This window comes from Bufo bufo, chromosome 1 (assembly GCF_905171765.1).
Source record: "Bufo bufo chromosome 1, aBufBuf1.1, whole genome shotgun sequence".
NCBI lineage: Eukaryota > Metazoa > Chordata > Amphibia > Anura > Bufonidae > Bufo > Bufo bufo.
This window is the reverse complement of record NC_053389.1, coordinates 654,183,529-654,205,705: the sequence shown is the minus strand read 5'-3', so window position 1 is coordinate 654,205,705 and position 22,177 is coordinate 654,183,529. Positions and strand designations below refer to the sequence as shown.

Below are 22,177 nucleotides of genomic sequence, written 5' to 3'. Positions count from 1 at the left end.
AATCTACCACATAACAGAGATTTTTCATCCTTGATAACGTCGATCATTGTGATGTGGCTATCTGAAAGAAAAAATACATCATATATTTTAAAAACACATAATTTCATAGTCCCTATTGAGACCTCTGGGTTGTAAAGTGTCTAATGTGTGTATCCAAAAGGCCTCCCCCCTCAGTAACGCTTTTTTTATATCGCCCCCCCCCCCCTTCTCAGTTGGTGAATCTGCTCAATAATATGATATTTTAACTGTGATATGGAGCGATTGTGGAAATGATATGGTATGGGCAATAGCAGGTTCTTCTTTCGTATTGGCGACTTATGTTTACTGATGCGATCCTTGACAGATTGCATCGTTTCCCTACATAGAGAAGGCCACACGGGCACTGGATTATGTAAATGACATTAGAGGTGTCGCAGGTATAGAAGCCATTAATCCTTAGGGGTGTGGATGTTAAAAGAATTAACCCTTAATCACACTGGAGCACTGCGGGCGGTGTAGATATGGGGATGTCCCTGGTTTCTGTTGTGTCAGGGGTCTCTGTGTATCTGGTCTCTTAATGTTACCAATGTCCGCATGTACCAATCGGTCCCTCAGACTTGGACCGAATATTCTTCGACTGTGGGGTATGCTTTCTGCAAAATATGCTTGTGTTTGCGTATAATATTATCAAAATGATGGAATTGATGTATAAAAGCTATCCGATTGGTATTCCTGTCTCATCCCCTAGTTGTGATAAAGTCTCATTTCTAGCTGCTGTTGATATCCTCTCTGGATAGCCCCTATCTATAAATCTAGATGTCATCTCATTCATCCTTAGATCTAGTTGTACTGAATCAGAGACTATCCTTTTAACCCGTAGGTACTGTGACTTGGGGATGGCCTTTTTCAAAGGGGGTGTGCGCACTTTGATAATGTAAAATACTGTTTCTGTCGGTCTCTTTTCTATATAAATATCCATCTTTTTTAATGATCATGGTGTCTAAGAAATTAATAGTGTTGAACATACATCATAGTGAACCTTTTTCCTCCCAGATACCATTCAAGTGTTCACAGAACCCCACGAGGGGCTCGAGTGCCCCCGCACTGTCATCAATAAATCTCTTCCATATGTGTACATATCTCTGGAAATCCTCATGTGTATAGATATATTTTGTTTCAAAAGACGACCTTTAAGCATTTGCGTAGGGCGGGGCCACATTCGAGCCCATCGCGGTCCCGCGGCACTGTAAATAGAATCGGTCGCCAAAAAGGAAATAATTCTCATGTAACACCAAATGCAATAAATCCATAAAAAATGCCTGTTGTTCACTGGAGTAATCACTAGATTGCAATAACTCCTTTGTGGCCTCCATACCCTTTCTATGTTCAATAGAGGTATATAGGGTGACCAGCCAACAATCCTCCGGAATATCATGTAATTCCCGTAAGATCTTCAAAAAGTGTGAATGATAAATCTTAGGTGGTGTATAAGTACTCTTAACCCTTAGGGCAAAGTCAGCTAATGGCAACACACCATGTACATTTCCACTCCGGTCCCCTCCTATAGAAGGGGCAGTCGCTGATTCCCTTGTGAGGAAATGTGCTTTAAGCCGGACCTTCCGAAACAGTTGCTGCAAGTTTATGTTCATTTGAAATGTATCAAATCGGCTGATTGGACTAAATGAAAGTCCGGAGGTCCGGAACGAGCGCTGACATCGAGCGTACAAACGAGGTCTCAGGTAGGAAACCCTCCTTGATTATTAACTTATCCTCCAAACCATTAGACTGCAACACTGTAAAATTTCTGGAGAACGGACTTTCATTTAGTCCAATCAGCCGATTTGATACATTTCAAATGGACATAAACTTGCAGCAACTGTTTCGGAAGGTCCGGCTTAAAGCACATTTCCTCACAAGGGAATCAGCGACTGCCCCTTCTATAGGAGGGGACCGGAGTGGAAATGTACATGGTGTGTTGCCATTAGCTGACTTTGCCCTAAGGGTTAAGAGTACTTATACACCACCTAAGATTTATCATTCACACTTTTTGAAGATCTTACGGGAATTACATGATATTCCGGAGGATTGTTGGCTGGTCACCCTATATACCTCTATTGAACATAGAAAGGGTATGGAGGCCACAAAGGAGTTATTGCAATCTAGTGATTACTCCAGTGAACAACAGGCATTTTTTATGGATTTATTGCATTTGGTGTTACATGAGAATTATTTCCTTTTTGGCGACCGATTCTATTTACAGTGCCGCGGGACCGCGATGGGCTCGAATGTGGCCCCGCCCTGGGCAAATGCTTATAGGTCGTCTTTTGAAACAAAATATATCTATACACATGAGGATTTCCAGAGATATGTACACATATGGAAGAGATTTATTGATGACAGTGCGGGGGCACTCGAGCCCCTCGTGGGGTTCTGTGAACACTTGAATGGTATCTGGGAGGAGTTAAGGTTCACTATGGTGTATGATCAACACTATTAATTTCTTAGACACCATGATCATTAAAAAAAGATATTTATATTCGGATTTACAAACAGGATTCCAAAAAAGTTGGGACACTAAACAAATTGTGAATAAAAACTGAATGCAATGATGTGGAGATGGCAAATGTCAATATTTTATTTGTAATAGAACGTAGATGAAAGATCAAACGTTTAATCCGAGTAAATGTATCATTTTAAAGGAAAAATAAGTTGATTCCAATTTTCACGGTGTCAACAAATCCCCAAAAAGTTGGGACAAGTAGCAATAAGAGGCTGGAAAAAGTAAATTTGAGCATAACGAAGAGCTGGAAGACCAATTAACACTAATTAGGTCAATTGGCAACATGATTGGGTATAAAAAGAGCTTCTCAGAGTGGCAGTGTCTCTTAGAAGCCAAGATGGGTAGAGGATCACCAATTCCCACAATGTTGCGCAGAAAGATAGTGGAGCAATATCAGAAAGGTGTTACCCAGCGAAAAATTGCAAAGACTTTGCATCTATCATCATCAACTGTGCATAACATCATCCGAAGATTCAGAGAATCTGGAACAATCTCTGTGCGTAAGGGTTAAGGCCGTAAAACCATACTGGATGCCCGTGATCTCCGGGCCCTTAAACGACACTGCACCACAAACAGGAATGCTACTGTAAAGGAAATCACAGAATGGGCTCAGGAATACTTCCAGAAACCATTGTCAGTGAACACAATCCACCGTGCCATCCGCCGTTGCCAGCTGAAACTCTACAGTGCAAAGAAGAAGCCATTTCTAAGCAAGATCCACAAGCTCAGGCGTTTTCACTGGGCCAGGGATCATTTAAAAATTGAGTGTGGCAAAATGGAAGACTGTTCTGTGGTCTGACGAGTCACGATTCTAAGTTCTTTTTGGAAATCTGGGACGCCATGTCATCTGGACTAAAGAGGACAAGGACAACCCAAGTTGTTATCAACCCTCAGTTCAGAAGCCTGCATCTCTGATGGTATGGGGTTGCATGAGTGCGTGTGGCATGGGCAGCTTGCATGTCTGGAAAGGCACCATCAATGCAGAAAAATATATTCAGGTTCTAGAACAACATATGCTCCCATCCAGACGTCATCTCTTTCAGGGAAGACCCTGCATTTTTCAACAAGATAATGCCAGACCACATTCTGCATCAATCACAACATCATGGCTGCGTAGGAGAAGGATCCGGGTACTGAAATGGCCAGTCTGCAGTCCAGATCTTTCACCTATAGAGAACATTTGGCGCATCATAAAGAGGAAGGTGCAACAAAGAAGGCCCAAGACGATTGAACAGTTAGAGGCCTGTATTAGACAAGAATAGGAGAGCATTCCTATTTCTAAACTTGAGAAACTGGTCTCCTCGGTCCCCAGACGTCTGTTGAGTGTTGTAAGAAGAAGGGGAGATGCCACACAGTGGTGAAAATGGCCTTGTCCCAACTTTTTGGGGATTTGTTGACACCATGAAATTCTGATTCAACATATTTTTCCCTTAAAATGGTACATTTTCTCAGTTTAAACTTTTGTTCCGTGATTTATGTTCTATTCTGAATAAAATATGAGAAGTTGGCACCTCCACATCATTGCATTCAGTTTTTATTCACGATTTGTATAGTGTCCCAACTTTTTTGGAATCCGGTTTGTATATAGAAAAGAGACAGACCGAAACAGTATTTTACATTATCAAAGTGCGCACCCCCTCCTCTTTAAAAAGGCCATCCCCAAGTCACAGTACCTACGGGTTAAGGCCTCTTTCACACTTGCGTTGTCCGGATCCGGCGTGCACTCCACTTGCCGGAATTACACTCCGGATCCGGAAAAACGCAAGTGTACTGAAAGCATTTGAAGACGGAACAGTCTTCAAAATGCTTTCAGTGTTACTATGGCACCCAGGACGCTATTAAAGTCCTGGTTGCCATAGTAGTAGTGGGGAGCGGTATACTTACAGTCCGTGCGGCTCCTGGGGCGCTCCAGAATGACGTGTCCAATGCGATCACATGATCCATGCGCGTGGGGCGCCCTGACGTCACTCTGGAGCGCCCCGGGAGCCGCATGGACGGTAAGTATACTGCTCCCCCGCTCCCCACTACACTTTACCATGGCTGCCAGGACTTTAGCGTCCCGGCAGCCATGGTAACCATTCAGAAAAAGCTAAATGCGCCGAAACGACGTTTAGCTTAAGGCCGGATCCGGATCAATGCCTTTCAATGGGCATTAATTCTGGATCCGGCCTTGCAGCAAGTGTTCCGGATTTTTGGCCGGAGCAAAAAGCGCAGCATGCTGCGGTATTTTCTCCGGCCAAAAAACGTTCCGTTCCGGAACTGAAGACATCCTGAACGGATTTCACTCCATTCAGAATGCATTGGGATAATCTTGATCAGGATTCTTCCGGCATAGAGCCCCGACGACGGAACTCTATGCCGGAAGACAAGAACGCAGGTGTGAAAGAGCCCTAAAAGGATAGTCTCTGATTCAGTACAACTAGATCTAAGGATGAATGAGATGACATCTAGATTTCTAGATAGGGGCTATCCAGAGAGGATATCAACAGCAGCTAGAAATGAGACTTTATCACAACTAGGGGATGAGACAGGAATACCAATCGGATAGCTTTTATACATCAATTCCATCATTTTGATAATATTATACGCAAACACTGGCATATTTTGCAGAAAGCATACCCCACAGTCAAAGAATTTAAGAATCCCCCTTTAATTTGTAATAAACGCGGTCCAAGTCTGAGGGACCGATTGGTACATGCGGACATTGGTAACATTAAGAGACCAGATACACAGAGAACCCTGACACAACAGAAACCAGGGACATTCCCATGTCTACACCGCACGCAGTGCTCCAGTGTGATTAAGGGTCAATTCTTTTATCATCCACACCCCTAAGGATTAATGGCTTCTATACCTGCGAAAACTCTCATGTCATTTACATAATCCAGTGCCCGTGTGGCATCAGTAAACATAAGTCGACAATACGAAAGAAGAACCTGCTATTGCCCATACCATATCATTTCCACAATCGCTCCATATCACCGTTGAAATATCAGATTATTGAGCAGATTCACCAACCGAGAAGGGGGGGCGCGATATAAAAAAAGCGTTACTGAGGGGGGAGGCCTTTTGGATACACACATTAGACACTTTACAACCCAGAGGTCTCAATAGGGACTATGAAATTATGTGTTTTTAAAATATATGATGTATTTTTTCTTTCAGATAGCCACATCACAATGATCGACGTTATCAAGGATGAAAAATCTCTGATATGTGGTAGATTTGATTTTTTATTTATTTTTTCTCATACATGATGTCACTTCCTGCTCTTTTGATTAATTGATGATGTCATTATATATAGGTGCTCAGTGTAGCACACCTGATATTGTTTCTGGTAAGGGTACTTTCACACTAGCGGCAGGACGGATCTGACAGGCTGTTCACCCTGTCGGATCCGTCCTTCCGCTATTTCGCCGTGCCGCCACTCTGTCCCCATTGACTATATTGGGGACGGAGCGGAGCTCCAGTGCAGTACAGCAGTTCGTGGTGAGAGGCCGCCGGACTAAAAAGTCGGACATGCAGGACTTTTAGTCCAACAGCCTTTTGCCGTGCTGCGCCGGAGCTCCACCCCCGTCCCCATTATAGTCAATGGGGACGGAGCGGCGGCACGGCGAAATAGCGGAAGGACGAATCCGACAGGGTGAACAGCCTGTCGGATCCGTCCTGCCGCAAGTGTGAAAGTACCCTTATTCTGACATTATGCAGTTGAGAAAGGCTGGACGGGCCGAAACGCGTCCTGTATCATTATTTGTGGATGAAATAAAAGCATACTAATTCAGAAGAAAAACGTTGCTGGGATTCTCTCATTACCAGGTGTTTGAGGATTGCTCCTTCCCGCCCAACGCTTCCAGGTATAGTGAGCTGTCAATTGGATTTCTATTGTAGCACTAGTGACAATACTGTGGGCAGACACACAAGCCCACACTTGCACTACGGGCTTCTTCTACCAGTCCGAGAAAAAAATAAAAATAATAATAATAATAATAATATGACTTTACCAAATCTGTCCATGCCTACTCACTGAAGACCACGTCCACGTTTTTAACTGTAGCAAGTGCCAAGAAAAGTCAAATCTTCACACATTTGCCGCACATCATAATTCTTATTGGTGCGGGTCCTACCTATATCGAGAACAGAGCCCGGCAAGGTGGTGGCTGGAGGACTCCGGTCCGGCCATTTCCAAGCCGGCTCCCCAGAGAAGTGAATGGGAGCATACTACGCATGCCCCCTGCCCCTATTCATTTCTATGAGGCAGACGGAAATAGCCGAGCCAGCTATTTTCACCGGCCTCATATAAAATTAATGGAGGGCGGCTGCGTATGTGTAGTGCACCCTTCTTCACTTTCGGGGCTCCCTTCTCGATATAGGTGCAGGGACCCACACCTATAAGACAATGGGGGCGTATCCTAGTGATATGCCCCCATTGTCCATGAGGAGACAACCCCTTTAAGCAAAAATCTGGTTTAAACTGCATAGTAAATGATGTGGGCTATAGAGCGGGAGCCTCAAATATTAGTAATTAAAGGGGATTTCCAGGAGCTTTATACTGATGCCTCGCACTTAGGATAGGGCCTATGGGTGGCACACTGCTTGATAAGCTGTGATGGCACTCATTGAAGTGAGAGATTGGCGGGGGGCCCACGTGATGGACCCCCATCTACCAGATACTGAGGCCTATCCTAAGGATGGGTCATCAATACCAGAATCTCAGAAATCCCCTGTAACAGAACCTAATAGAACAGAGCTAGACTATGCCATCAACGTGTAGATCAGTGGGGCATCAACTCCCGGGTGTCACCAGAACCAAACTAATAGCACCCTAGGAACTATTGGCTCTGACAGTCTTCCCTGAAGTGTCCCGCCATACCCAGCAGGCAGCCATGCGGTTCTGAAAACCCCCCAGATCTGACCTGACAGACGCTGAAAGGGCACTGTCCTTGTATCGCTGCCACTTTCTAATGGTCACCAGGGATAAACTGGCGCCCCCGATGAGAAACTGTACCTCACTAGGCACCATGGACTTCAGTCTGTAGAGTAGTTGTGGGCACAGACTGGTAAACATTGTTATCACTGCTATTTGCAAAGTAGCTTCATTTGTTTATTTTAAAGGGGCCACAGACATGGGCTGGGCTCCCCCTTCAGTGTTCTCTATAGGGGGAGGGGAAGCAGCAGCTCCGGGATCTTATCTGAAATCCATCCTCCAGACTCGGCCAGATGGTCTCGCTGACCTTACTCCTATGTAGAGGCCCCTTAAGAAGCTCCAAAAAGGTGGACATAACCATTATAGGGCTTCTCCATAGGATAGGAAATAGGCGCATCATATTGGGACCCCTAGTAATAAAAATGGAGGTCATCGAGTTCCCAATGAGAATGAAGCAGTGGAGTACATACAGGTGAAACTCAAAAAATTGTGCAAAAGTCCATTTATTTCAGTAATGCAACTTAAAATTAGAATTTTGTGAAAAGGTTCAGTATTCTAGGCTCAAAGTGTCACACTCTAGTCAGCTAATAACTAGTGTTGAGCGAACTTCTGTTTTAAGTTCGGCGTCTAAAGTTCGGCTTCCGGTTAGCGGAGAATCCCAATATGGATTCCGAATTCCGTTGTGGTCCGTGGTAGCGGAATCAATAATGGCCGATTATTGATTCCGCTACCACGGACCACAACGGAATTCGGAATCCATATCGGGATTCTCCGCTAACCGGAAGCCGAACTTTAGACGCCGAACTTAAAACAGAAGTTCGCTCAACACTACTATTAATCCATAATCTCCTGAGTAAAGGGGACCTGAGATTGTGACTTTGGGGTTTCATAAGCTGTAAGCCATAATCATCCAAATTATAAGAAATAAAGGCTTGAAATATCTCGCTTTGCATGTAATGAGTCTCATGTGTTAGTTTCATCTTATAAGTTGCATTACTGAAATAAATTAACTTTGCACGATATTCTAATTTTTCGAGTTTCTCCTGTATTCACACATTATGGGGGGGGACGTTATAAAGGGGTTTTATAAGAATCTGACACCGATGACTCATCCTCAGGATAGATAATATCAAATTGGCAGGGGCACGACACCCGGGACCCCCGCCGATCAGCTCACCCAGCACAGCGCTGCACATTGTGTAGTGGCCGTTCTTGGTATTACACTTCAATGAGTGACTACACGTAGGCGTGAAGAACGTGACATCACATCACCTAGGAAGAGGCTGTGGTTCTCCATCTCCAAAAAGCTGATCGGTGGGAAGAGCTGTGAGTCGGACCCCCGCCAATCTGATACCAATAATCTATCCTGAGGATCAGCCATCAATATCAAAATCTCCAACTCTGACACCGGCCTCTCCTCTTCTGTAAGAGCGGTCAGGTGACTTTTCTACGAAGACCGATCCCCCCCCTTCATCTTACTGATAGCGCTCAGCGAGGGACCACCACATTCTGGCAGATTTGGAAAGAAGAACCGCGCAACCATCAACATGGAGGACAAAGAGGGAAATCCAATGGACCCCATTAGAAGGCCTCATGCACACAGCTGTTGTGCAACCGTTCCGTGCATTGGGGACCCCAATTGCGGTCCCCAATGCACGGGCAACATCAACTTGAATGGGTCCGTGGTCTGTCTGACGTGTCATATTTATTTGTGGTGCGGAACAACGGAAAGAAACACCACAGAGGCACTCCGTAGTGCTGCCGGTGTTCCGTATCTCCGGACCCATTCAAGTGAATAGGTCCACATCCGTGATGCAGGGGGCACATGGCCGGCGGCCGTGGATCGCTGACCTGCCGTTTGCGGGCCTCAATGCGGCCATGGCTGCCCAAAGGCGGTGTGCATGAGGCCTAAGGCTGTGTTCAGATTACTGGCCTCCGCCGATGATGGACGCCGCAGTACGACATTCCTTAGACGAGGCCTCTTCCTTTCGTTTGGAGGCCAATAATGCAATGTGAACACAGTCTTACACAGTGGGGTCCAGGGGGCAGCACTGCCTTGTGCCAAGTGTGAACAGAGCCTTAGCGGAACACCCGCAATAGAGGGGGAGGGGACAGACCCACTCCACACCGGCCTGGCACACCGACATAGGTGCCAACCAAATAGACAGGCATGCTAACTGTGCCCCGAATCAGATTCACAGGATCCGCCTAGCACATTTACAACTCTAGACCAAAACGCAAGGTGTGAACCGGGCCTGGAGGTGCAGACCCTCAGCTAGGCCCGCGCCGCCACTTACCGTCACCCCGTACTTGAGGGCGATGCCCTGCAGGGTGTCGCTGGGGCCGACCTCATGCTCGATGAGCCGCTCAGCCCAGGGCGCCGTCACGCTGGCCGTGCTGCCGTACGAGCGGGTCTTGGTCCGGGCCAAGCTCAGGGACAGCTCGGCTTCAGATTCGCACTCCGAGCTGGGGAACAAGGTGTAGCCGAGCCGGCTGCCTCCATCCCTGTGCGGCTGTAGCACCGGAGACAGTTCCGCCATCTTCTGCGGAGGAAGAGACGCTCCGGTAACGGTAACCACACTACATGCACTGGATCCCCACTAGCAGCAGGGGGCGCTGGTGTGATCCCGGGCGCACTGGGAGGAGCGGCTGTACGGTCCTGTAATATGAGCGGCGCCCCCGGTAATACCGTCTGCAGCCGGGGCCCGCCCTCTGGAGGGATCGCTGTGTACACTGTCGGTGTCGGACTGGCCCACCGGAAAAATTCACTCTGGTGGCTACGAGCAAATACTGTGGCCCCCACAGCAGTGGCAGCAAGACCCTCAAGTATAATATTGAAGCAGGTTTCTGGGGGCACATACAGGCCGGCTGTCCTCTGTAACACGTAGTTTGCTGAGTTAGGGCTCATGCACAGGAACATATTTTTTTTCCCATGTCCCTTCGGGGTTTTTTTTTTTTTTTTTTGTGGCCCACAGGGCCGTCTTTAGGGGTCCGTTCATACTTCCGCAAAATGGGTCCGCATGCTATCCGCAATTTTGCGGAACAGGTGCGGACCCATTCATTTTCAATGGGGCCGGAATGTGCTGTCCGACAGTCCGCATCATTTGCAGATCCGCACTTCTGTTTCGCAAAAAAATAGAAAAAGTCCTATTCTTGTCCGCAATTGCGTACAAGAAAAGGCATTTTCTATGAGAGTGCCGGTGTCCGTATTTTGCGGATCTGCCAAACACATACGGACGTGTGAATGGGCCCTAATATTGATTGGACCCTGGGCGAGAATTTACTTGGGCCCCCTGGATCCCGCCCTCCACACCCTAGCATGCAATCACACCCTCCACCACAACACACCCAAAAAAAATCTACACACCTGGTAGAGTGAGTAAACTTTAATCATGATGAGTGGCACTAGAGGAGTTCCTTGGCAGTAATGTAAATACTGCCTTTTTTTCTGAAAAAGGCAGTTTTTACATTAACCACTTGCCATCCGGGCCATTTGCCCCCTTCCTGACCAGGCCTAATTTAGCAAATCTGACATATCTCACTTTGTGTGGTAATAACTTTGGAACGCCTTTACTTATCCAAGTCATTCAGAGATTGTTTTCTCGTGACACATTGTACTTCATGATAGTCATAAATTTAAGTCAATATATTTCACCTTTATTTATGAAAAGATCCCAAATTTACCAAAAGGTTTAAAAAATTTGCAATTTTCAAAATTTCAATTTCAAATTTCAATTTCTCTGCTTTTAAAACAGAAACTGATACCTCATAAAATATTTATTACTTAACATTCCCCATATGTCTACTTTATGTTGGCATCATTTTGGAAATGTCATTTTATTTTTTTAGGACGTTAGAAGGCTTAGAAGTTTAGAAGCAATTCTTCAAATTTTTAATAAAATTTCCAAAACCCACTTTTTAAGGACCAGTTCAGGTCTGAAGTCACTTTGTGGGGCCTACATAGTGGATACCCCCATAAATGACCCCAGTAGAAACTACACCCCTCAAGTTACTTAAAAATTATTTTACAAACTTTGTTAACCCTTTAGGGCGTTCTACAAGAATTAAAGGAAAATGCAGATTTTCCATTTTAATCAATTTTTTTCTTTAACACATCGAGGGTTAACAGCCAAACAAAACTCAATATTTATAAGGTACGCAAAAACGGGGTCCGTAGGTCCGTGATCCGTGTCCGTTTTTTCTTCCGTGGGTCTTCCTTGATTTTTGGAGGATCCACGGACATGAAGAAAAAGTCGTTTTGGTGTCCGCCTGGCCGTGCGGAGCCAAACGGATCCGTCCTGACTTACAATGCAAGTCAATGGGGACGGATCCGTTTGACGTTGACACAATATGGTGCAATTGCAAACGGATCCGTCCCCCATTGACTTTCTATGTAAAGTCAGGAGTTAATATACCATAGGATCAGAGTTTTCTCCAATCCGATGGTATATTTTAACTTGAAGCGTCCCCATCACCATGGGAACGCCTCTATGTTAGAATATACCATCGGATTTGAGTTAGATCGTCAAAACTCAGATCCGACAGTATATTCTAACACAGAGGCGTTCCCATAGTGATGGGGACGCTTCAAGTTAGAATATACTAAGAACTGTGTACATGACTGCCCCCTGCTCATTGGTGGCCAGTGCGGCCCCCCTCCCTCCCCTGTATTTAACTCATTGGTGGCCAGTGCGGCCCCCCTCTCTCCCTCCCCAGTATTATATTCATTGGTGGTCAGTGCGGCCTACCCTCCCCCCCCCCACCTAATTAAAATCACCTTCCCCCATCATTGGTGGCCAGTGCGGCCTCCCCTCTTCTCCCCCCCTAATTAAAATCACCCCCCCATCATTGGTGGCCAGTGCGGCCTCCCCTCTTCCCCCCCCCTTCCTAATTAAAATCACCTTCCCCCATCATTGGTGGCAGTGGAGAGTTCCAATCGGAGTCCCAGTTTAATCACTGGGGCTCCGATTGGTAACCATGGCTACCAGGACGCTACTGCAGTCCTGGTTGCCATGGTTAGATAGGAATCTCAACGTCCCACTTGGTACCCCTGGCACCAAACTTCTAGTATCGGCTTGGTTTGAGTCCTTTTCTGACGTCAGGAGAGCGCTTCACTCAGGAGGTAACAAAATACACAACAGTGATGTACTGAATGAACACTCTGAGGTTTATTTTTAATGGACACAGGTTATATAGAGGGGGCTTTACCCTCTTTATTAGCATATCAACGTGAGTTATGTATTCAACCTATCATATTAACACGTTCTATTCTACAGACGGGAAAATGAGAAACAAAAACGGAACTTCCATATTAGGAATATTGTCCGGGAGTAGTGCCAAAGAGATAAGATTCAGGGTTACAGAGAAAAGAAACTTAACAGCAATCAGAGTTAGTTTCTAACAGAGAAATGAAACTTCAGCAAAAGGCAGAATTGGTTTTGACATAAAAAAGAACATGGATTCCTTTCAAATCCCCTCTTAGAACCTTTAGTGGATCACACTACATGGTTCTTTCCTTTCTTGTCCTTTTCTCTCTATATGATATTAGGTAATTCTTATACCCATCTGGGCTTCGATCCTCCTGGGGTAGAGTAGTCTGATATAATGACATATTAGAGAGCCCTTTTTCTAGCATTCATCTCACACAAGGAATAACACATAATGCTACTACACCTATTACTACAATTACTATTAGTATGACAATCCCTAGTTGCATGAGACCTTGTTTCCAACTTGTGAACCACCCAAAGTATTGATCCCATGGATTATTTATACCTGAGTTCTTTTTCAGTTCTATTGACAGATCTTCAAGCTTTTTTATAGCTATTGTGACCTTACCAGTGGGGCCAGTATTATTTGGTATGTATGTGCAACAGGAGGTTGGATCAGTCAATACTCGGCACACTCCGCCCTTCTATGCAAAATCATATCTAACACCATTTGATTCTGGAATGTCATGATTGAGTCTGCTTGTAATGCATCTCTGGTATAGTTTACAAACCTTTGCTGATTGTAGTATATGTCATTTATCCAATCCAGATTTTTATTCGCAGTAATGATGGGAAATATTGATTCAAATCCGGCGGCTACTTGATCTCTAGCTTTGATCTGGGACCCCTCTTGGAACACCTATTGCATCTATATATACATGGGGATCAAAGCTTGAAAGGGGGCTGCTTCTTTTGTTTCTCTTTAGCACCCCTTTGTCTGTAATATCTGATTCAGTAAAAATGTGCATGTTCATTATACTTTGGCAAGCGCACATTCACCTTTCCAGGCACCTTCCAATCTGGATCTTATCTTTCCATCTCCACAGATCCAGTACACATCTCCTATGGAGTATACTTGGTTCTGAGTGAGGGATATGTTCAAATTGCTGTATTTATGACAATAACCTTTGGTGAAATTCTGTACATTCCTCCCATGTGTACTCCCTTTGTGACATGTGTATTTACCTGGATATACCTGGATACCTGCCCCTGGGCGAGGATTTTTTAACAACAGAGGGTATTTTGATTTCCATTCTGTACATGCACTATGGTTATAAGATATATTAACAAAAAGAGTCAAGAACCATTCTTCAACACTTTCTGGTAACACTAGGGGTACGGTACCTAGGTGTGGCTTGGCAGCACCGCATATGTAACAGTTACTTTTATTCAGAGGCTGCTCTATATTTCATCCACTCCAGCCACAAATTAGCATCAGAAAAACCCGTCTCCATGGCCAAAGTATCCTCATATGTGGGATCAGATATGGCCCTTAGGTTTTTTAGAGAAACTATATGTGGGGCTAGTGGGTTTTTGGGGACACCTATGATGGGTTGGTATTCCTTAGACTTATACATATCTCTAAGTCTGAACATTTGTGTTACCCGGGAAGTCGCAGCTCCCCACATTTTATGGAAGTACCATCCCAGTACATAATCTCCTTCATCATATTTACCAGGGTTTTCTATTGTCAATACAATTTTCATTTCCGCTGACCTTTTTTTGAAATAATTCAATGAGGAGGTGTCCACATAACACGTCCCTCTCTCAAGGAGTGTCATTCTAGTCAAAAGGGACTTAGAATTTGTATCCCTCCTTTTGAGGGCGCTTTCTGGCTTGTATCCCCATTCAGTCCCTGTATTCCATCCTACTGATTCCCAGTATGAGTCTGTTACACATATATAGGCCTGTCCTTCTACATAGTCGTTGGAACAGTAGTTATAATATGAACATGTTTTCAATATATCACAAAGACAAAAGGTGTAGGTAGCTACGTGAGTGTTAGATGAATTATACCAAAAGGTGATGACGTCGCCCTTGCTAGTTGCGGCTACTTCTCCCTTACTACTAATTGGTAAAATCAACAAGATTATTGAAGCAATCTTAGTCAGTACATTCAACCATCTCCCAGAAAAGAGTGAGGAGCTCATCATGTTGGAGGTCAGGGCTGTCTGCCCCCGTTAGTACTGTTCTGGTTCTGGCAAAGCTGCCAGTTCGGTTGATGTACTGCTCCAAATTAATGTTAAAGTATACGTATACTGAGAGATCAATACTGAGACAACACACAGCTGGGTTATAACAGGATCTCTGGTTTATTGCGGAACAGTAGACAGTATATAGGACAGAAAGGAGTGGGGGGGGGGGGGGGTGTACGGTGGCGTGTATCTTTTCTATTGGCTATAAACTCTGTATTTTCTGTCACATCGATGACAAGAGGAAGTCCCCCCCCCTCCCCCCTTGCTGGTGGGTGAAGCCGTTACTTCTTTCTTTGAAGCTGCTTGCTTGAGCTGAACGGAAACCGTCTTGTGACACATGATAAAGCAAAGAGCAAGATTCTTGTTATAGGCATTGGCTGGGTACCTGGCCGCCATTTTAACTACAGTATAGTTCTCAACAAGCAAGTGTCCATTTTGTATCAATAGTCCATAACAGTACCTCTGGGCCTCGTTGGAGGTCAGGGCTGTCTGCCCCCGTTAGTACCTCTGGGCCTCGTTGGAGGTCAGGGCTGTCTGCCCCCGTTAGTACCTCTTGTCCTTCTTCAAGGCCAAGGCTGTCTGCCTCCGTTCCTGCCTCCTCTTTTGCTCTCACAAGCTTCACTCGGGTGGCGTGGATCCAAGTTGGAGATTGTTCAGTCAGCACGGCTGTTCTGGTTACTGCGACCACGGTAGTGGGTGGGCCATATACGAAGTCACCTTGGGATTTTCCTTTCTTCAGTGTTTTGATCACTACCTCATCCCCCACCCTGTATGGGTGGGTGGGTTCCTGTGGAAGAGAGGGAGACTTACAAGTAACTTTTTCTTAAGTTTTATTAAGTACCTGTATCAATTTGGTGACATTTCTTCCCTTATTAAATCAAGGTCTCCTTCCTGCACTATAATTGGGCGTCTGGCCCAGGGGGTGGGGAAAGGCCTTCCCATGAGTATCTTAATGCTGTTATATCCTACCCCTCTTTGCAGACTAATCCTGTCTTAGGATTTTTCTGCAATACTGGATAGCACCAGTCTTGCTGTTCCTGTTCAGTGGCATACCTTTGAAGATCACTAAGCATTTGCGACATCTCAGGGGTTGGAGGTGCCGGACATGGCATCTCCCAATGGTTACACGGACCTGTGGGGTTGCATTTGGCCACTCGTTTTGCCACCTTATGTCCCAGCGCATTGCCCTGTGAGACATGATCCTTACCATCTGCTGCCGTGAATCCTCTCCTCTGCCAAATCATACCATGGTCCCACACTACCCCATGTGTGTACCTACTCTTAGTATAAATGGTGACAGGTCTATCAGTATGTAGAATACATGCCCTAGTGAGTGCCATGAGCTCAGCTGCCTGCTGTGTTGAGTGTGGATGTCCTTGAGGAGGCCTACAACATCATGAGTGGTGTACAAAAATGGTGTAACGTCACATTGTGAAAGGAGTTGCCAACTCTACCATCATAGCACAGGCTGCAAGAGAACACAGACATGCCGGCATCCCTTGAACAGGGGTGGGCATTACCTTTGAGAAAAATACACAAGGACGCAACTTGCCTCCGTGTTCTTGTGTCAGTACACCCGCCATGTTTTTACAATTTTAGCGTGCAAATATGTGGAAGGGCATATTATAGTCAGGGAGGCCCAGCCCTGGACTCGACATGAGCGAACATTTCAGATAATCAAATGCATTGTACATTTCAGAAGACCATTTAATCAAATCTGGATTTTCTTCCAGAGTGGCTTGCCTCAAAACATTATCAATAGTGGGAGCAATCAGGAATCCATTGTCTACAGTAGTTTATCATCCCAAGGAAAGATAACAGTTCTTTCTTGGTGTGCGGGGTGACCAGGCCCGCAATAGACTGGACTCTTTCTGTGCTGATTCTCCTTTCACCTTTTGTGAGGACAAAGCCCAAGTATTCAACCTGCATTTTACACCATTGCATTTTCTTAAGTGTCACTTTGTGACCACATCCTGACAACCATTGTAACAGTGATAAACCATCCTGAATGCTGGCCTCCGCTGACATGCTACACAGTAACAAATCATCGACATATTGCAGCAGCACAGAACCTTGGGGGGGGGGGGGGGTACCATGGTTCTAACGTGGCTTGGAGGACTATGCTGTACACTACAGGTGAATCAGCATATCCCTGGGGTCTGCACCAGGTCAGTTGACATCTGTCAAAGGAAAAAGCAAAAAGTAGTCTGGTTATCTTATCAACTGGGATAGAAAAGAATGCATTTTTCAGATCTATCACACTGAACCAAACAGCGTCTGCTGGAATGGCAGATAGTAATTGAATGATGTCAGGTACAATAGGGGCTATAGGCACAATGATGTTGTTGATGGCCCTTAAATCCTGTACAAAGCGGGTAGTACCATCTGCCTTTGTCACTGGATTCACGGGCGTGCTGTAGGGTGAAATCACCTCTTCCAGGATTCCCTTTTGTAGGAATTATTTTATCATTGGCCTAAGTACATCGACTTTCTCTTTTGGCAGTAGGTATTGTTTCTGGAACACTGAAATGACACCTGGTTTCACAGTAGCTGTGTAAGGTGTGCAATCTATGAATCCTGTGTCATATTCATTTGAAGACCTTAATGCAGGGTTAATGTTGTTAAGTTCTGGGTGGTTCTGTATGTTTGCAAGAAATAGTGGCACTGGTGTAGAGATTGGAATGAGATCTGAGTGTACTCTTATGCCCTGATTTTTGACACTTGTAAGTCAAGCTTAATGAACAAATCTTTACTTAACACATTTGAGGTTGCACTGATATCTACCATGAATCCTACTCTCAGTCATCTAAGTCCACCCCTTTTAGTCGGACGCTGTGGTCCTCCTTCTGTCCGTCAGTAGTGTCCCAGTTATCCATGAGAACAGAGCTCTGATGTTAAGCACAACACTTAACATGTAACATGTAACTTCAAACATTGAAACAAACAGATCTGACAATACAGACATGAACACACAAAGGGCCCATAAAAAAACTTTTCATCAACTTCAATTTAAAAAAAAATGTACAGCTCGATCAACACTGTTGGCACCAATAAAAACCCAAAAACTTCCAAGAAAAATAAATAAAATTCTCAATGCGCATATTATATGAAAACAAATATCGTATTCCATACACATTTCATTCACATTTTCATGTACTCATTTTCACAAACAGCTCATAACCTCGCCCTTACACATAAAAACTGAATTGCACACACAGCTCTGCTAAAAGCATCCATTAGTCTTCACATTTTCAACTCCACTACAACTCAAAGCCACACCCATTCACATTCCACTGAATCATTTGTCGTACAACCCAGTCACACAATTTTCTTTGTTTCATCCCAAAACTTGCAGCACAGACAAACACAGCTTTCCTGGAAACAGATAGCCACACCACACCCAGAAGTGCTGATAGTATATGTCGCTGTTGTGCTGTATTTTCCAATGTCTTCTTGTCTTCACTCTGTGATTAATCAAATCTTATAACAAGACAATATACATGTTATAATCATACAGTCATTTTGTTAAAAGCTGGATTCCCTCATTACACTGCTTGGGAAAGAAAATTATTGAACAATTCTTTGTTTTCTATAATAATATTACACATATAACATCGCTTACTCTACAGGATTCCCTCCCCCCTTGTATCATGTAATCCATATCCTAGGACGGGTCATGGTCAAAATGTGGCCATGCTTCTTTGTCTCCCAGACAAAGACCCTTTATCATGTCCATGTGGTACGGGCTATTATCGCCATCCCTGGGAAAGGGGCTAGCAGCTTTCATGAACTCAGTCCACCCATGGGTTAACTAGGAAGTAATTTGTGGGACTACACAGTGCAACATAAACTTTGCATGTTTCTCCCGTCTCAGTTTTGGGATAATCTGTTTTAGACCCTTGTGACCCCATTTTGTCTGATATTTTATTGATGCTACTTTCCTAGGACTGGCTGTACTGAACCTTTAAGGCTCCGAGAAATTAATCCTGTCAACTAGGCAAAGGACTCAGGTCTGATCACAAAATATCAGAGCGTTTCATCAAACATATAATTTGCAGACCTCCGCAACAAAGTAAAACAACAATGCAATGTCCTTAAAACTCTATGCAAATAGTGAACTTCAGTCCGTACACTTACCACCTGGACATCAGTATCCTTATCTCAACTCTAATATTCTTATACTTTAAAACAACTTTAAAAGAGTCAAACCAAGCTCCATCCTTGTCTCCCTGAGACAATATTATCTAGTGCGCACTATATTTTCTCTGAGTGATCCTCACGGCGGACTCCCAGAGTCCCCGGGTCACTCCCCCAGACTCCCGGAGTCTGTTCCCTGTATCCCTGATACAGTAATTATACTAGAAGTTGTAGGTTCTACTTACTAGATCGAGACGTGGTCCTCGGATCGGCCAGAGGACAATAACAGATGCCTTTCTCACCGGACCCGAGGATGACCTTCTCGATCCCGGACACGAGCCTCCAAACTGATAGGAAATCTAACGTCCCTCTGGTACCCCTGGCACCTAACTTCTAGTATCGGCTTGGTTTGAGTCTTGTTCTGACGTCAGGAGAGCGCTTCACTCAGTAGGGAATAACAGACACAACAATGATGTACTGAATGAACGCTCTGAAGTTTATTTTTACTGCATACAGGTTATATAGAGGGGGTTTTACCCCCTTTATTAGTATATCAACGTAAGTTGTTTGTTCAACCTATCATATTAACACGTTCTATTCTACAGACAGTCAAAAGAGAAACAAAAACGGAACTTCCATATTAGGAATATTGTCCGGGAGTAGTGCCAAAGAGATAAAATTCAGGGTTACAGAGAAAAGAAACTTATTTCTTAACAGCAATCAGAGTTAGTTTCTAACAAAGAAATGAAACGTTAACAGAAAGCAGATTTAGGGCTCTTTCACACTTGCGTTATTGTCTTCCGGCATAGAGTTCCGTCGTCGGGACTCTATGCCGGAAGAATACTGATCAGGATTATCCTAATGCATTCTGAATGGAGAGTAATCCGTTCAGGATGCATCAGGATGTCTTCAGTTCCGGTACGGAACGTTTTTTGGCCGGAGAAAATACCGCAGCATGCTGCGCTTTTTGCTCCGGCCAAAAATCCTGAAGACTTGCCGCAAGGCCGGATCCGGGATCAATGCCCATTGAAAGGCATTGATCCGGATCCGGCCTTAAGCTAAACGTCGTTTCGGCGCATTGCCGGACCCGACGTTTAGCTTTTTCTGAATAGTTACCATGGCTACCGGGACGCTAAAGTCCTGACAGCCATGGTAAGTGTAGCGGGGAGCAGGGGAGCAGCATACTTACCGTCCGTGCGGCTCCCCGGGCGCTCCAGAGTGACGTCAGGGCGCCCCAAGCGCATGGATCACGTGATCACATGGATCACGTCATCCATGCGCATGGGGCGCTCTGACGTCATTCTGGAGAGCCCGGGGAGCCGCACGGACTGTAAGTATACCGCTCCCCCGCTCCCCGCTACTACTATGGCAACCAGGACTTTAATAGCGTCCTGGGTGCCATAGTAACACTGAAAGCATTTGGAAGACGGTTCCGTCTTCAAATGCTTTCAGTACACTTGCGTTGTTACGGATCCGGCAGGCACCTCCGGCAACGGAAGTGCATGCCGGATCCCAACAACGCAAGTGTGAAAGAGGCCTTAGTTTTAACATATAAAAACATGGATTCCTTTCAGGTGTGATATACTTATAATATACTTTTGTAATGAGTCAAAAACACATAGATCTATATAGTGATCACCTGGAAGTCAGGGGCCTAGGGGCTTACTAGGGCCATTTTTATATAGGGTAAGGTTCCGGACGGGGTCGCTCTTATCAGGGCGGGTGGTCTGTGGATAGGCTATCAGGGCCAGAATAGCACCCCCCTGTAGGGCAATATCAGGGACAGTTCTTTGCCCACCCTGTCCTTCAATACCACATTATCATCTAGCCCAGGGATAGATGTTTTTTGCTTTCCCTCTGGGATTCATGGATGTGCACTGGAACCCCCCGGATTGTGGTAGGACATATGGTTTCTGATTTGGTGCCGCCGAGCACCTGATTTAGTGCCGCCGAGCACTTGTTATTGCCTACCACATCTGTGCTTTTTGGTTAACTTTAATAATTTCATTTATTTTCATTTTGAGGGATATCCTTTCCATTCACACGTCCGCAAAATGGGTCCGCATCCGTTCCGCAATTTGGGGCCGGAATGTGCTATCCACATCCGCATTTACGGATCCACACTTCCGCATCCGTGCTTCCGTTTCCGCAAACAAATAGAACATGTCCTATTCTTGTCCGCAATTGCAGACAAGATTAGGCATTTTCTATTATAGTGCCGGCGATGTGCGGTCCACAAATTGCGGAATGCACATTGCCGGTGTCCGTGTTTTGTGGATCCGCAAAACACTTACGGACGTGTGAATGGACCCTCATAGTAAAATTATTAAACGTTACGTTTTATCTTCATGAATATTCTAATGGATTGCCTTCCTTGTACAATGTTATAATATACTTTCTATGTTAGAAAGTATATTATAGTGCATTTGTATTGTGCGGCAGTTGTGTGCGGTTCTGCCGCGATACTGCAGGTATATAGAGGGACAAGCGTTATTGGAACAAATAATTTCTACTGGTGTGATATACCAGTCGTCCCCCAAAAAAACTGATTGAAGCGGGGTGTTATATACCAATATACTTTCATAATAGTGCATTTGGGTACTGTATAGTGCATTTGCGCATGCACGTACGGAAAAATAATATTGCCGATATTTCGCATTGAAATTTTTTTTTTTACGGAGATCGCAAATTCGAATAATACATCTGGTATGTCACTGTCCATGTTGTGGGACTATTTGTGCACTTCTAGTAATTATTTATTGCCTGCAAATATGAGCTGAAGGTTTTTTAGGTTCGCCTGCTATTAAAATGAATGGGACCCGCCGCAAACTTGCGGTTCGCGAACATTTGATCGCAAACCGTCCCGGCAGATGTTCGTCCATCACTACTCTTAGGACTCTTGCAGATGAGCGTGTCCAGATTAGGTCCGGATGTGTTGCGGATGCGTTCAGTGAAAACTGTGCGATTTCACAAACAAAGCCATTCAGTTTTGTCTGCGATCGCGTTCAGTTGTTCAGTTTTTATCGTGCGGGTGCAATGCGATTTACTGCGTTTTGCACGCGAGTGATAAAAAACGGAATGTTCACAAACAACATCTCATCAACCATCCATT

At 44.9% G+C, this 22,177-nt stretch overlaps 1 protein-coding gene across 1 annotated transcript in view; it reads right to left on the bottom strand.

Annotated features, from left to right (window-relative positions):
* Positions 1-10,156, bottom strand: part of LYSMD2 (LysM domain containing 2) — a 47,351-nt gene extending 37,195 nt beyond the window's left edge. Inside the window, exon 1 of the mRNA XM_040413968.1 lies at positions 9,761-10,156. Within this exon, the coding sequence (XP_040269902.1) occupies positions 9,761-10,003 (243 nt within the window). The 5' untranslated portion in view covers positions 10,004-10,156. The remainder of the gene's footprint in view (positions 1-9,760) is intronic.
* Positions 10,157-22,177: the final 12,021 nt, after the last annotated feature.